The sequence below is a fragment of the Triticum aestivum genome, chromosome 4B (genome assembly GCF_018294505.1).
Source record: "Triticum aestivum cultivar Chinese Spring chromosome 4B, IWGSC CS RefSeq v2.1, whole genome shotgun sequence".
NCBI lineage: Eukaryota > Viridiplantae > Streptophyta > Magnoliopsida > Poales > Poaceae > Triticum > Triticum aestivum.
The window spans coordinates 516,055,191-516,067,938 of NC_057804.1; the positions used below are offsets into that span (position 1 = coordinate 516,055,191).

The 12,748-nt window shown below is 43.7% G+C and overlaps 1 protein-coding gene and 1 long non-coding RNA gene across 3 annotated transcripts; both read right to left on the bottom strand.

The window, feature by feature from the left end:
* On the bottom strand, window positions 1-791 carry LOC123093007 (uncharacterized). Its single transcript, XR_006444970.1, has 2 exons — window positions 409-791; window positions 1-206 (listed from the first exon to the last, which is right to left on the bottom strand). It is a non-coding gene; the product is annotated as an uncharacterized lncRNA (long non-coding RNA).
* A 3,253-nt stretch (window positions 792-4,044) lies between these two features.
* Window positions 4,045-8,583, bottom strand: LOC123093006 (heparanase-like protein 2). Of its 2 annotated transcripts, none has more exons than XM_044514880.1 (10): window positions 8,122-8,583; window positions 7,538-7,772; window positions 7,375-7,411; window positions 6,885-7,065; window positions 6,338-6,486; window positions 6,013-6,246; window positions 5,426-5,615; window positions 5,167-5,292; window positions 4,982-5,081; window positions 4,045-4,767 (listed from the first exon to the last, which is right to left on the bottom strand). In XM_044514880.1, exons 2-10 carry the CDS (start codon window positions 7,760-7,762, stop codon window positions 4,387-4,389), a joined length of 1,623 nt encoding a protein of 540 aa, XP_044370815.1. In that variant the 5' UTR covers window positions 7,763-7,772; window positions 8,122-8,583; the 3' UTR covers window positions 4,045-4,386. The 2 variants fall into 2 exon arrangements, with proteins under 2 accessions (XP_044370815.1, XP_044370816.1); XM_044514881.1 differs by lacking the exon at window positions 8,122-8,583 and adding an exon at window positions 7,866-8,053.
* Window positions 8,584-12,748: the final 4,165 nt, after the last annotated feature.

Genomic DNA, 12,748 nt, shown 5'->3' on the forward strand with positions numbered 1-12,748 from the left:
TGAAACAACATAACTTCCTATTCACCAGCTTAAGAGATAGAACAAAAAAAATGGACAAATGAGAGGAATAAAAATTTCACGCTACAAATTGTAAGGAGATATGGAGTGTAATACATCACAAGCGGTACATCCTACATGGTCAGCCGATTATAACTAATATTAGAGTGATGTATTGCACGGTTCACTTCCAACTGTTGATCCAATATCTGCAAAGCAAAAAGAATTGTATGAATGAATAAACTTGATGACTTTTTCGCCCCATTGAGACTGGCAGAGAAAGATTTTGTAGCAACACATAACTTCACCGCCATAGGCAATCATTTACAATTGCTAATTTGCTATGCTGGTATAGACGACTAAATCACAAGCAATGGATTTTGTGATTTCAGATCATAGAAAGAGAACTACCTTATGGAAGGGGCTGAACTGGTGAATTGAAATTTTATGACATGGCACTGAAATTACAATTGAATGGTCATTGTAAATGATACATCTGTCAACATTTTGTGTGACTGGAACAATGACTCCTCAAAACTGATAATGGGACATATCTCTGAGATTAAATAGGTCACTTGCTTTCTTTCTGGCAGGAAAAACTGAAAAAGAAAGGCATATCAGACACTCAGACATATGAAGCTGCTTATCTACAATGCTTTGAGGAATTTTATACATATTTCTTGCATACAAAAAATTGTGACTTGCGGAAAACAATTTGTTACAACCAAATATTCATATGAAGTATCAAGACGCTCAATTTGAGATGAACCAGAGAAATAACTTGCGAACCATACGCTAACCATTGTTAAGAGCTCCATGTCACACAGATGTTCTTGGCTCCTGCCTTGTGTCAAAAATATAAATTATGAGCAATTACAATTTCATATCATAGTCAATATCTACAGTTTAGAGCATGGGACAATGGCATGGAGCGTGAGAGCACACCAAAGCATTAAATGTAGCAATGTGGCACTTGCTCCCTGTACATATACCTGTACACATGATGTATCTAAAGGATGCAAGAGATGTATACGTTTTAAGGAACTGCATGACAAAAACTGAAGTTGCAGAATCTCTCTCACAACACTACACAAGTATTTGGACACAAAAGAACAAGCGCACGTATAAACACGCGCGAGCACGCAGACAAGTAATTTGCATTGCGTAAAAATCTTGCAGCGTTTTCTGGTTTTTTTCTCTTATTTATATGGTCAAGTGCTACTGAAAAAGAGAGAAAGTAGCTAGTGAGTAGGTATATCAAATGAACCATCCCATGTCCACCTGAACCCAACGACAATAACGTTGCTTGCACTGGATTCGTGGCATCCCACGAAGCACATGCAGCGGTCAGATCTAACTAACCGAGAATTACTCCAAGGCGTGGACATGCACACATTACTTGGTTGTTATTGGCAGAAAAATAAAATTAATAATGCTAGGGACCTAGCAAAACAGGATTGCATTCACATAAAAATCTTCCCGGACTTCAACAGCGAAGGAAATCGCTCCGGCTACACCACAATGAGCTGAAGCTCACATGGTGGCGTCCACCATGACCGCCACCACATTGGAGGCATTGTCGGCATGGCCGAGTCTCCCACAACTGATACCAATTTGTATGCTAATAATTTTGGGTATAAGTTATAGCTTGGGAGGCATACAGAACCAGAAATAAATAGAATCGATGCAACATTGCCAACACCGGTCAACTGATTATTTAGTGATACACTGAAAGGCAACAACAAGCAAGTACCCAAAAACACTGATTATTTAGTGATACACTGAGAGGCAACAAGACGAAAGTACTGAAAAACTGCAAGTATGGAACATACAAGTGATAAGTAAACCAATCCGGACTTTACATATCTTGTTACTGTAACCTCATGAATAGAAAATCAAATGAAACTTACTTGCTTCCTCCTCTTGGTTCCAATCATCATCATCATCAAACTCTATATTCTGCAGAGCGCGGCCATGTGAGCCATATTTGCAATAAGAAAGACAAAGAAATGATACATCACTGGTCTATGATTTCATAATGGGTACCCTTTCATATTTGTCCATGTGAAGGAACACACATACATCATACAGTTTCGCCAAAATCATGAGCCTTTTAAACAATTATTTCTAACACAAAGAATACCTTAGTGCATAAAGATTTGAAGTATTAACCTATTTATAATTGGCATCCCAACTTTCTTCCTCCTCCACTCCCCGCTTTCCTTATATCACCGTCCTTTTCGATCTTGTCATCTCCATACTATTAAGTAGCCAATCTCTATCAGCACAGTGGCATAAGCATAATCTAAGTATTTCCGTAATTTGTAATGTCAAACAGAGTATCAGACTACAAACCAGCAAATATTGTATCTACAATAGGAAGATGTTTTCCAGATTGATTCCAACAACTCAAAAATAATACTAAAAGGTAATGATGCATTTCCTTGAGCTTGCCTTCAAGTTTGTCAAATAGTTGAAATGACTGGCAAATAAAGATGGCAAGATCCATGTAAAGGACCAATATATGTACACATTAATAATATCTAGCCTAGAAGTGTTCGTTTAAGTTTCACTGCTGCCATAGACATGCCAATAGGAAGGTGTAAACAAAATAGTTTCCTAAAACAAAGATCCCAGAAGATGTCATAGGCATGAACGTAAGTTTGCGGCAGAAGCAGCTACAGTGATTCTAGCAAACCTGCCACTCTATCTCACCAAACTGTTTTCTTAACTGGTCGTCTTCATCTTGAACTTGAGAGGAAAAACAATATTAACTATCTATTGTGCTAACAACACATAGAAAATAAAAGAAATGGTATTTACTTCAAGACTACCATGTTGTAGTTCTGTAGGAAAATTTGCAGGAATCAGTCTGAGGATTGATGCAAGAGCTTCACATTTGCCTTTTATTTCACACCTCATTTTAGAAAATCTTTCGATATCTCTGTCATCATTCTGCAAGTTTCATGACAGTGGCTTCGCTGTCCCATTCACGCAGTTCCATACATCCATAAAGGAGGGAAATATCACAGCTGTAGAAAGAAAATGTGCGTCAGCATCACAAGTCAAAACTGAAAGGCAGATAGTAGGAACATGAAAGACAATGTGCGTCAGCATCACAAGACCAAACCAAAAGGCTGGGTGGATATGGTGGTAGTTCCATCCACATAAACTTGCACAAGAAGCTAAAGCAGAGGTTGAATGCCTTGAGAACACAAACAGACATGCACAATAACCACACTTCAAGATAAGATTAATTCAGGAATGAAACCAGAGGCACACGCACGCAGGCAAAACCTTTTAGATGAGGAATTGAGGATCCTGAGGAGGAGGAACAAGTGTGTGGCGGGGCTGTGCCACCTCTCGACGTTCGACGGGCGCCACCAGATCCCCAGCACGCCAGGGGAAGACAGGGCATCATCGGTCCCCAGCACGCCAGGGGAGGGCAGGGCATCCCCGAGAGATAAGTAACCGGCCCCATCGAGATGGGCGAGGCCTCCGACGAAGGTGAGGGCAAGGGCTAGGTCAAGGGACTCCTCGACCTCGTTGACACGGCTGAAGCCATCGTCTATCCGTGGGCGGCGCTTGAGCGTTATGAAGGCGGTGAGAGTTGCAGATCAATGGACGCCCGCGTGACCGCCTGCGCCGGCGTGGTGAGCGAAGAGGAGGGTGGGTCGGGAGGACACGACCATGGGAGGAAGCGGGCGCGTGGTGGAGGAGGCCGAGGTGATCTCCGATCTGGACGGCGGTAGGGAATTTTTCTCGCGAGAGATGGGATGGGTAGTTTGGGGAAGAGAGTTCGGGGCGGGGGATGTCTGTGCCTAGTCGTGGCCTCGTGGGTGCTTTTCTTACGGAGGTTGTTTTCCTTTTCTTTTTTATCGTACCGGAAAAAAGTGGGCTGAACGTGGATTCTTTCCTAGCGATTTTTTTCTGCGCGGGATCTCTCGATGGGAGAAGGTAAGGAGGAGGTCGAACTATCACGACGTTCGATTCTGCTTTAATAGTAGAGAATACCGTGTGCACGCCACACTAAGCAGCATACCCTAATTTTTGGAGGGTGTCTCCTCTTTGTGAGGAGGCCCCAACAAACATGAATTTAAACTTTTAATTCTGTAATGTACAGAACTGGTAATTTAAAATCTGCGGGTAGCTGTTTGAATAATAGCGACTTTTTCCAAAACTATCTACTTTGATCTCATCTCCGCCATGCTTGCATCATTCCTGACTGATGAATGTGGTGATCTGTGGCTCGGCCGTGAGACTTTTCCCCTTTGTTGTTAGTTTGAAGTTAGGATGCTCTCAACGGCGAAGAAGATTCAGGATGATAAGTGAAAATGCCGATTCAAGGTGATAAGTGAAAATGTCCTTGTGATAAAGAACTTTCTCCACTCAAGAACAGGCCTTGGCCTCAAACCTCGGCAGGACCACGAACACGATCGACGTCGGGGCCAGGTGCACGGGCGAATCCACGGCGGCGGGCACCGGGTTCAGGGCTGGCACGCCGCCGCCGTCCCCCAGCTCCAGCGGGACGCCGTTGAGCAGCATCGTCCTGCTCTGGTGGTCGCCGTCCTTGGCGGTCAGATGGTACTCGTCCCTCTTCGTGCTCTCGCTCGACGGCTTGCTTCCCAGCCATGACACTGCTCTTCTGAGGCCGCTGCTGCGCCTCCGGTGGCCGGTTCTCCTCTCGACGCTCACGTTGAGGTCGTTTTGGAGGGTCACGTTGTACACGGTGCTGTTGCTTAGGTTGATCAGGAGGATAGTGATTCCTTTCTGCATTGTGGAATAAGCAAGCTTTGTTCAGAACGACATAAATGGTTGAATTAGCACATGTTTCAATGGTAGTTGAAGTAACTCTTCAGACACAACAAACTTAGCAAACTAAGTAGAATAGCCATATCACTTGAAAGTTGGCAACAAATCTAAGAATATCTGAAACTATCTCAACCAGTTCCGCTTTAAGAAGGTGAAAGCGTCGGATTCTTACGTGTCGCTTGGTGCAGTGGGCATAAGCACGCAGCTTACGCGGTGCATTTATATCGACGGAGAGAACTCCATTGCCCATAAGCCGATGCCACAGCAGAGCACTGAGAACAAAAGGAGGGGTCAGCACATATGAGCCGTGCTCTGGGAAACACTGTGGCGACCGCAGTTTACTAGTGTGAGGCTTGCCTGTAGTAATCAGGATTTGGTAAGAATGTCTGCGTGTCAAGCAGACCGTAGTTGCCACCGATGAGAGTCTGCCTGCAGAACACTTTTGTGTTGTACTTCGATGCCATTCCAAGTTGATCGAGGTACCTGTTTGCGTCGAAATTACGTCATGACTTTTTGCTCACACAAGATACATCTACACCCTTTGCAAGAAAAAAAAGATACATCTACACCAATGTTGTACTTGTGTAAAGTTCATGAGAAAATGTTGAGAGCTGACCAGATGCTGTTCATGAAAGTATTTGACACCAGTTGACGGCCATTGTTGAACACCCCACCGCTTTCACTAACCCAAGAAGAAGCCCATGTTCCATGCCTTTGAAGGGTAAGTTGCATGTCCCGGTAAGTGTCTTCAGCACGATCTAGGTACTTAGGATCTACTATCTTCCTCATAAGGTGGACATCATCCCCTGAAAACAAAGTGTTAGCGCTGATGCATTCTATATATTAATCACATCAACTGGTTGAATAAATACTAGTACTACTGTATTAGGATGTTAAGAAAGAGCTTGCTATTCCTTCAAAAAACAGTTTATGTAAGCCTTTTTTTTAGGAATTTCATGATGCCTTTCCTTCACATTATGTATCACAAGAAGCACCCAGATTAAAACAGCACGGCAATGTATTATTTTATTGCAGGGGACAACCATTAGTAAGACATGTATACATAACATTAGCGAAGTCCTGCCTACAAAATTCTCAGAGCCATTTCTTCTGATAGTCATGCAAAACATCAAGATATGATCTTGGAGCACCAAAATGAGCCTTTTCTAAATGCCACCAGAGCAAAAGCGACATATCACATACCTCCACCAAGATTGTAAATGTGATGCGTCAAGGCATTAACAACACCGTGACCTGAAGTCTGAAGTAACTGGGTGTACCACTGTTGATCAAAGAATCCTCCAGGACCTAACAGGAGTGGTTGGGAGAGCGGTGCCCTATACAACTGCCGGAGTATGGATTTAAGTTCAGTTACATCCTTTCCATAAAGTTTGGCATCAACTCTTGCGCCAGTTCCATGCCCACTCAGCTCATTACCTGACAAGAAAAGAATATTCAACCCTTCAGAATTCAGAAGGGATAAACATAGAAGAGCTGAGCACAGAACAAAAAAAATACAGCAGATTACCGAATTCCCACGAGTCAACTGGGTATCCTTTTGAGATTGTGTATTTGACAAAATCATAGGTGTTTGTAGAGTTCCACTTCCCTGCCCAGAAGGAACGTTGGACATTGTACCTTCCATGGAGTGCATTCAGACCAAATGTGATAATTGCTCTGCAGATAGATTTTTGTTCATTCATGAGCTAGTTCTGTTGAGTGTTTATAAAATGAACAAATGATGCTAATCAAGCACATGCAACTCCATTAGGAGTCCCTCATTGTGCACATCATTTCCTTGTACATATATTTCACTTGGTTATGCTGATAACTTCATCTGGCTTGGGTTCACTTTTACCATATCTCCTCCCTAAACAAAATATAATGTTGAAGACATGCAGAAAAAACGACGCTGCTAGTGATTTTCATCAACTATGAGTAGGTTAAAAAAACATCTAGAACAATGATGGAAATGCAATATCACATGGTTATGGCTATGTGAGCACAAATATGTGAACATCTGACACAAGTTATGCATGCTAAATTAAAAAAAAACTTAATATTACACGCCTCACCCTGTTTTTTGGAATAGATCATTCAGTTTGTCCCACCTATCCATACTTAGACAACCGGCTGAGAAACCAAACAAACCATTTGACACATTTGTGAATGGAGAGCACGGACTATTTGTCCCAACATCGTAAACAACTCGGTCTTGCAAAGAGCCTCCCAGCCTAATCCTCAAATTATGAAATTCTGCAGACAGAATAAAGAAGATCTTTTTATATATTCATCAAACTAACCAACTAATGCTTACAATTACAAAAAGATTTCTGCAAGTACAAATAATTATAATCCACTGACATGACTGTAACTACATGATGCTTGATAAACTAGAGACCGTAACAAGCGATAGTATCATTGCAGAGAGAAAATAACCTTGTTTGGAATACAAAATTCGCAGTGGGCGGGCAAACTATGAGCATAGATCATAGTACATAGTCTAGAAAAACAATTAACATGGACCCAGAAGCAACTACTGAATGAAGACTAAAATATTCATACCTTGAATGGCTTGAGCCAGAAAGGGGTGATCCAAATCCTGAACAAAGCAGTTGTTGGAAACAGCATGAACACGAAAAGTAAGTCAGTCCACTGTCCACGAACCACAATGTGCTTCAGTAACAGCCTGTTACTTACTGACAACAAGTCAGGAACATAAGCGTACCAAATTCAGAATGGAAGATTGGCCCCAGGGGCACTGATTGTAGTTGCACTTCTCCGGCGGCCACCAGTCAATGGTGGCGCAGATGTAATTCACATCCGTCTGAGCAATTTTAGTGGATCCTTTAACTATGACCGTCGCCTCCTCCGGCTGCTGAGCCGAAGCCGAGTGAGAAGGAGCATGTAGGCAGACAAGCGCGAGGAGGAGGAGGAGATGCCTCGCCGCCATGCTTCCTTACCTAGCAGAACATATATAAAAGCAAAATCAGGATACTTTTGTGTGTTCGTTCTGCAAGCTCACCATCAGATGCCGAAAATCGTGCATAATTAACCAGTGAGACGATGCCCTGAGGTTGAATTCGCCCAAACAATGCACGGAATTCATCAGCCCCGATGACATCATGGGGCAGGCAATTGCAAATTAACGGGATTAACCAGTAAGTCAGTAACCTCTCGGATCAGTTACTAGGATCATACACAAGAGGTCTGGAAATGCTGCTGTCTGTTAGAAGAGGCAAAGATCCCAAACTCGACATGTGCGAGCAAAAGATGCTAAAGCAGGAACAAGGAAGCGAGACGAGACCCCACCTTTCCCCTTCCTCCACCAACCACTTTGTCTGTCCCCGTCAGGCGTCGGCAACCAACCGGGAGAGCCGCCGCCGCGCCGGCGCGCGCGGTCGGCCGGGAGATCCGGCGGTCGGCGGAGCTGCTTCCGAGCTCAGGCCACCGCTTCCTCGGGCCGCAGGAGGCTCCACGGGACGCTCCTGCTCTGCTATCCCTCACTCACTCGGCAGGGCTTTTGGTGCCGCTGGCTTCTTGGAGCGACGCGGCGGCCCGGGGAACAGCGCGGAGAGCACGAGGACGAACAAGCTGGTGGGTACTTCTGGAGATCCGTGCCTGCCTTCTCTCTTCTGTGGTAGATTTATTCTTTGCTTTCATTGATGTTTTTTCAGGCGATGAACTTCTTCCTTTGCAAAAAGAAAAGATGTTCAGTCGCGCTGGACCAATCGGTGCGCCATTTTTGTGCATGAACGAGTTTGTCGCGTTCAAATGGTGGTACCTGTTTAGTTTCTACGGACTTTTGCTGATACACTTCACAGTCACAGAGTTGTTGGGTGGAGGTGGGAGCGTCCCGACAGCGACAGTGCACCACCTGGAGGCAAAGATTCTGAGGGCCAGTTCTTTTGGGCAATTCTCCCAGAATTGACCCCCTCCCCAGCTTCTCTCAGAATTGCCACTTAATATTCTTAATTAGCTAGGAATTGTAAAAGAATATTAAGTGTCAATTCTGGGAGAAGCTGGGGAGGGGGTCAATTCTGAGAGAATTGCCCAAAAGAACTGGCCCTGATTTCTTGGTGATATAAGAGTTTTTTTTAGAGTAGTGTAGTACTCCCTCCTGTCCTTTTTACTCTGCACATTGGTTTTGCCGAAAGTCAAACTTTGCTAAGTTTGACCAAATTTATATTAAAAATTATTAGCATCTATAATATTTAAGAAATATAATATGAAAATATATTCCAAGATGAATCTAATGATATTCGTGTTGTTATGTGAATGTCTATAATTTTTTATATAAACTTGGTCAAAGTTGGATGAGATTGACTTCAGACAAACTTAATATGCAGAGTAAAAAGGACCGGAGGGAGTATAAAAAACGCTCTTAGAGTAGTTCTTAAATAAACGGCAGAAGAAAGAAGAGAGGGTGTCGGTTGGACGTCGGTCAGGTCTTGTAGGCTATTTCTCTCTTGTTTGCTCAAAAGTCTTTGCGGTTTAAATTAATTTGCTGAACTAGTTTAGATTACACTAATTTGACAAACTGGTTTAGATTCCACGACCAAATGGTGGGGCAACTTAGAGCATCTACAACTAGGCTTTTCATATCCATCTCAAACGACTGAATAGAAATTTGGCACCCAACGAGCTCCTCATAACCGGCTCAAACGTCCGAACTGACCAACACTCCCCATATCCAGCTCAAATCTGAGACGAATATGAGAGTCCCGGACACGTCCGGGCACGCCCACATTGGTATATTGTCATATGTCTACCAATTTTACAGGAAGTTTGAGACGCCAAAAAAATTATGTACAGTTGAAATCATGTTAAACAATCTTATTGCAAAAAGGCAAGAGCTACTGCACGCGTGTTTTTTCTTCTCTGCTTTTGGAGTAACTTATTTTTTTATCCTTAAGTTCACTCTACTACAAGTCGAAAACTATCGTCCTTGCTAGTTAGCCTTAAATACGCAGTCTGGTGGTTGTCAAGGCCGTCAAGGTGGAGCCACTCTTTGATCAAATTCCATAACCTCAAGGTAATTGAAAAGCAAGTGTGCTCTGGTTTTCTAGACCCTTTTGCAAAGAGGACAAATACCATAATTTGGCCAACCTCGCTTGGCCAATATATCCACCGTCCAGATCCTGTTTTGGATGGCCAACCAAGCAAAAAAATTAACTTTCGGCGACGCCCAAGCCTTCCAAAGCATGGAGTCCAGAGGTGACATGACTCTCCCCAAGAATTGCGCGCGATAAGCCGAGGCCGCAGAGTAGTGCCCACTCTCCGCAAGCTTCCACACGATGTCATCCTCGATGTGGTCGTCAAGGTGGAAATCATTAATAAGCATCCATGAGGTGAAGACTTGACTGATGTGCTACGCGGACACCATGGTGGCTGGGTTGATCTTGAAGATCCAAGCATTTTCCTTGCCGGCCTCATGCACCTTCCAACTTTTTCTCCTGGACGCGTCGTCGATGAGGGGGCGATGTCCCTAGGCTTGCGGTCGAGGAGCCAAGGGGAGTCCCAGAAAGGCGGTTTAGCTCCATTGCCCAAAATGATATGGTGGTGGATGCATAGAAGAAGTTAAGGTCGTCCTGGTCACATGGGTTTCCCATGCCAACCCACAACTTTGTTGGCTCTGTCCATTCGTACCATGGACACCGTAGCCTCAACGCTGGCGCAAATTTGTCAGTATTAAGCACTTATCATAGCAATAAATAACCTCTCGGGTCAAACTAAAATTGGCCAAATAGCCAAGTCCTCTTTCTTCTTGATACTTCCTCCATTTCAGTTTACAAGTCCTACGCGTATGCCTAGGTTGCCAATTTTATCACCCTAATATAAACTATATAACACAAAAATTATACGGTTTGAAAATAGAACATCTGAAGTTTATATTGGTATACTTTTTATAATATATGACTTGTATTAGGTTGGTCAAATTGACGATCTAGAGATACGCACACGCCCTATAAACTGAGAGAGAGGAAGTACTATTCATGTAAAACCGGTCAATTTTTGCCCAATGAAAAGATAATAATTGTAACACTTAAGCATTTGCCTAAATGGAGCACTAACTTTTTTTTTCTATAAAAATAACAATGCGTGTTTGTTCATGAATATCCATAAGCATCTCAAAGATTATTTTTAAATGTTTTTAAATTAAATCTTTTTTTCAGATTTAATTTTCCTTTGTGTGTGAACATGGGCTTCTGACACTATATTTGCCCTTTACCTTGGTAAAGTACACTTCTAGTGGGAGTGTTGTTCGTTGTTTTTTTTGCATGATAATACGTGTCTCATTTATATCATAACGACCATAATACAAGTCACGTACATACCGATCTGACAAAGCTGAAAAGACAGCAGAACGCTAGCCTTTGCACACATGAACATCAGCCAAGAAGTAAAATTATAAACAAGACTGAAGAATCCTCTGAGCTTGACACCAACACCGTCACCTGCCTCTGGCACCACCATAGCAGCCACCAAAGGAGAAAATGACGGATCACCTCCACACTCGAGCTCGAGGCGGCTCCATCGCTGATATGCAGCTTTGCGGACCTCCAAGGTGGCTCGTCAATAAAGGCGAAGCCATTGCCGTTGAACGAATCAGACCGGGGCAACACCCCGGACACGCCATCGAACTCCAGATCTGGCACCCCCATCCAACTAAGACGTTGGAGGAGGAAACCATACCTGCATGCCACGAACCACGAACCCAGATCCACCATCTTCCAGATGCCGTCGATGCAGACCACAATCTGCATCCGCTCCTGGACTACCTCCCAAGCTCCACGCCGGTGCTGGAGCAAACACCGTCGCAACAGCGAAGCCCGAGGACACAGGTCCACCACGAGGATGCCGCCGCTGCCGCACCATCCTTGCTTGAACAGTCTGGTTTCCAAATCCACCACAAAAGCGGATCGTCTCCACTAGTAGAAAAGGGGGCATTTTTCCCGGTTCGTAAGGTCCTTTAGTCCTGGTTCATGAACCGGGACTAATGGATCGTTACTAATACCTCCCCCTTTAGTCCCGGTTCAAACACGAACCGGGACAGATGGTCCTCCACGTGGCCGGTGCGCCGAGCCCTGGCAGGGGGGCCTTTGGTCCTGGTTGGTGGCACCAACCGGGACCAAAAGGCATCCACGCGTCAGCATTCCAGTGACTGGGGTTTTTGTTTTTGTTTTTGAAGGGGGGGGGGGTTTGGGAGTTTTGGGGGTTAATTTAGGTGTTTCATATATTGTGTTAGCTAGCTAATTAATAGAGAGAAGTGTCCTCTCTTATGTTCGTGCTTGGTCGACGCTACGTACTATATACATATAGCCCTCGACACGCTAGCTAGTAAGAAAATGAAGGGAACCATTGAGTACAGAAGTTCGTCATGCATACCGAGAGAAATGATTGATCGACCTCTCCTTCTCCGAGAGATTGGTCGAACAACAAGTTTTCGTATCATGTACATCCGACGGGCTACATACATGTACAATATGTAAGATATCTCAATTATAGTCCCCTAGCATTTGAAATCAACTTCCACATGGTATTCTCCGGCTTTATTGATGACGTGGTCAAGAAAGAATCCCGCCAATTCCTCTTGAATTGCTTTCATGCGATCTGGTTCTATGAGTTCATTCCGCATCTGCCACATCTAATTTGAAGAAGGGGGTTAATTAATACATATATATGAATGAAACTCAACAGAAATGATGGTGTAATAAAATGAAATTGTGAATATTATTGCTTACGCACTTCATATTGTCTTTGAGAGTAGCCCCGCTTGTTTTTCAAAGTCGCGTTGTGGATGAACTCGCACATGTAGTATCCACAGAAATCATTCCCTTGTTCCTGCCACAAGCACTTTACGAGAAATAGAGGTCAATCAAACTGATAATGAAGCATTATAAATGGCATTGATGAAAGTATAGCTACAGAATCAACG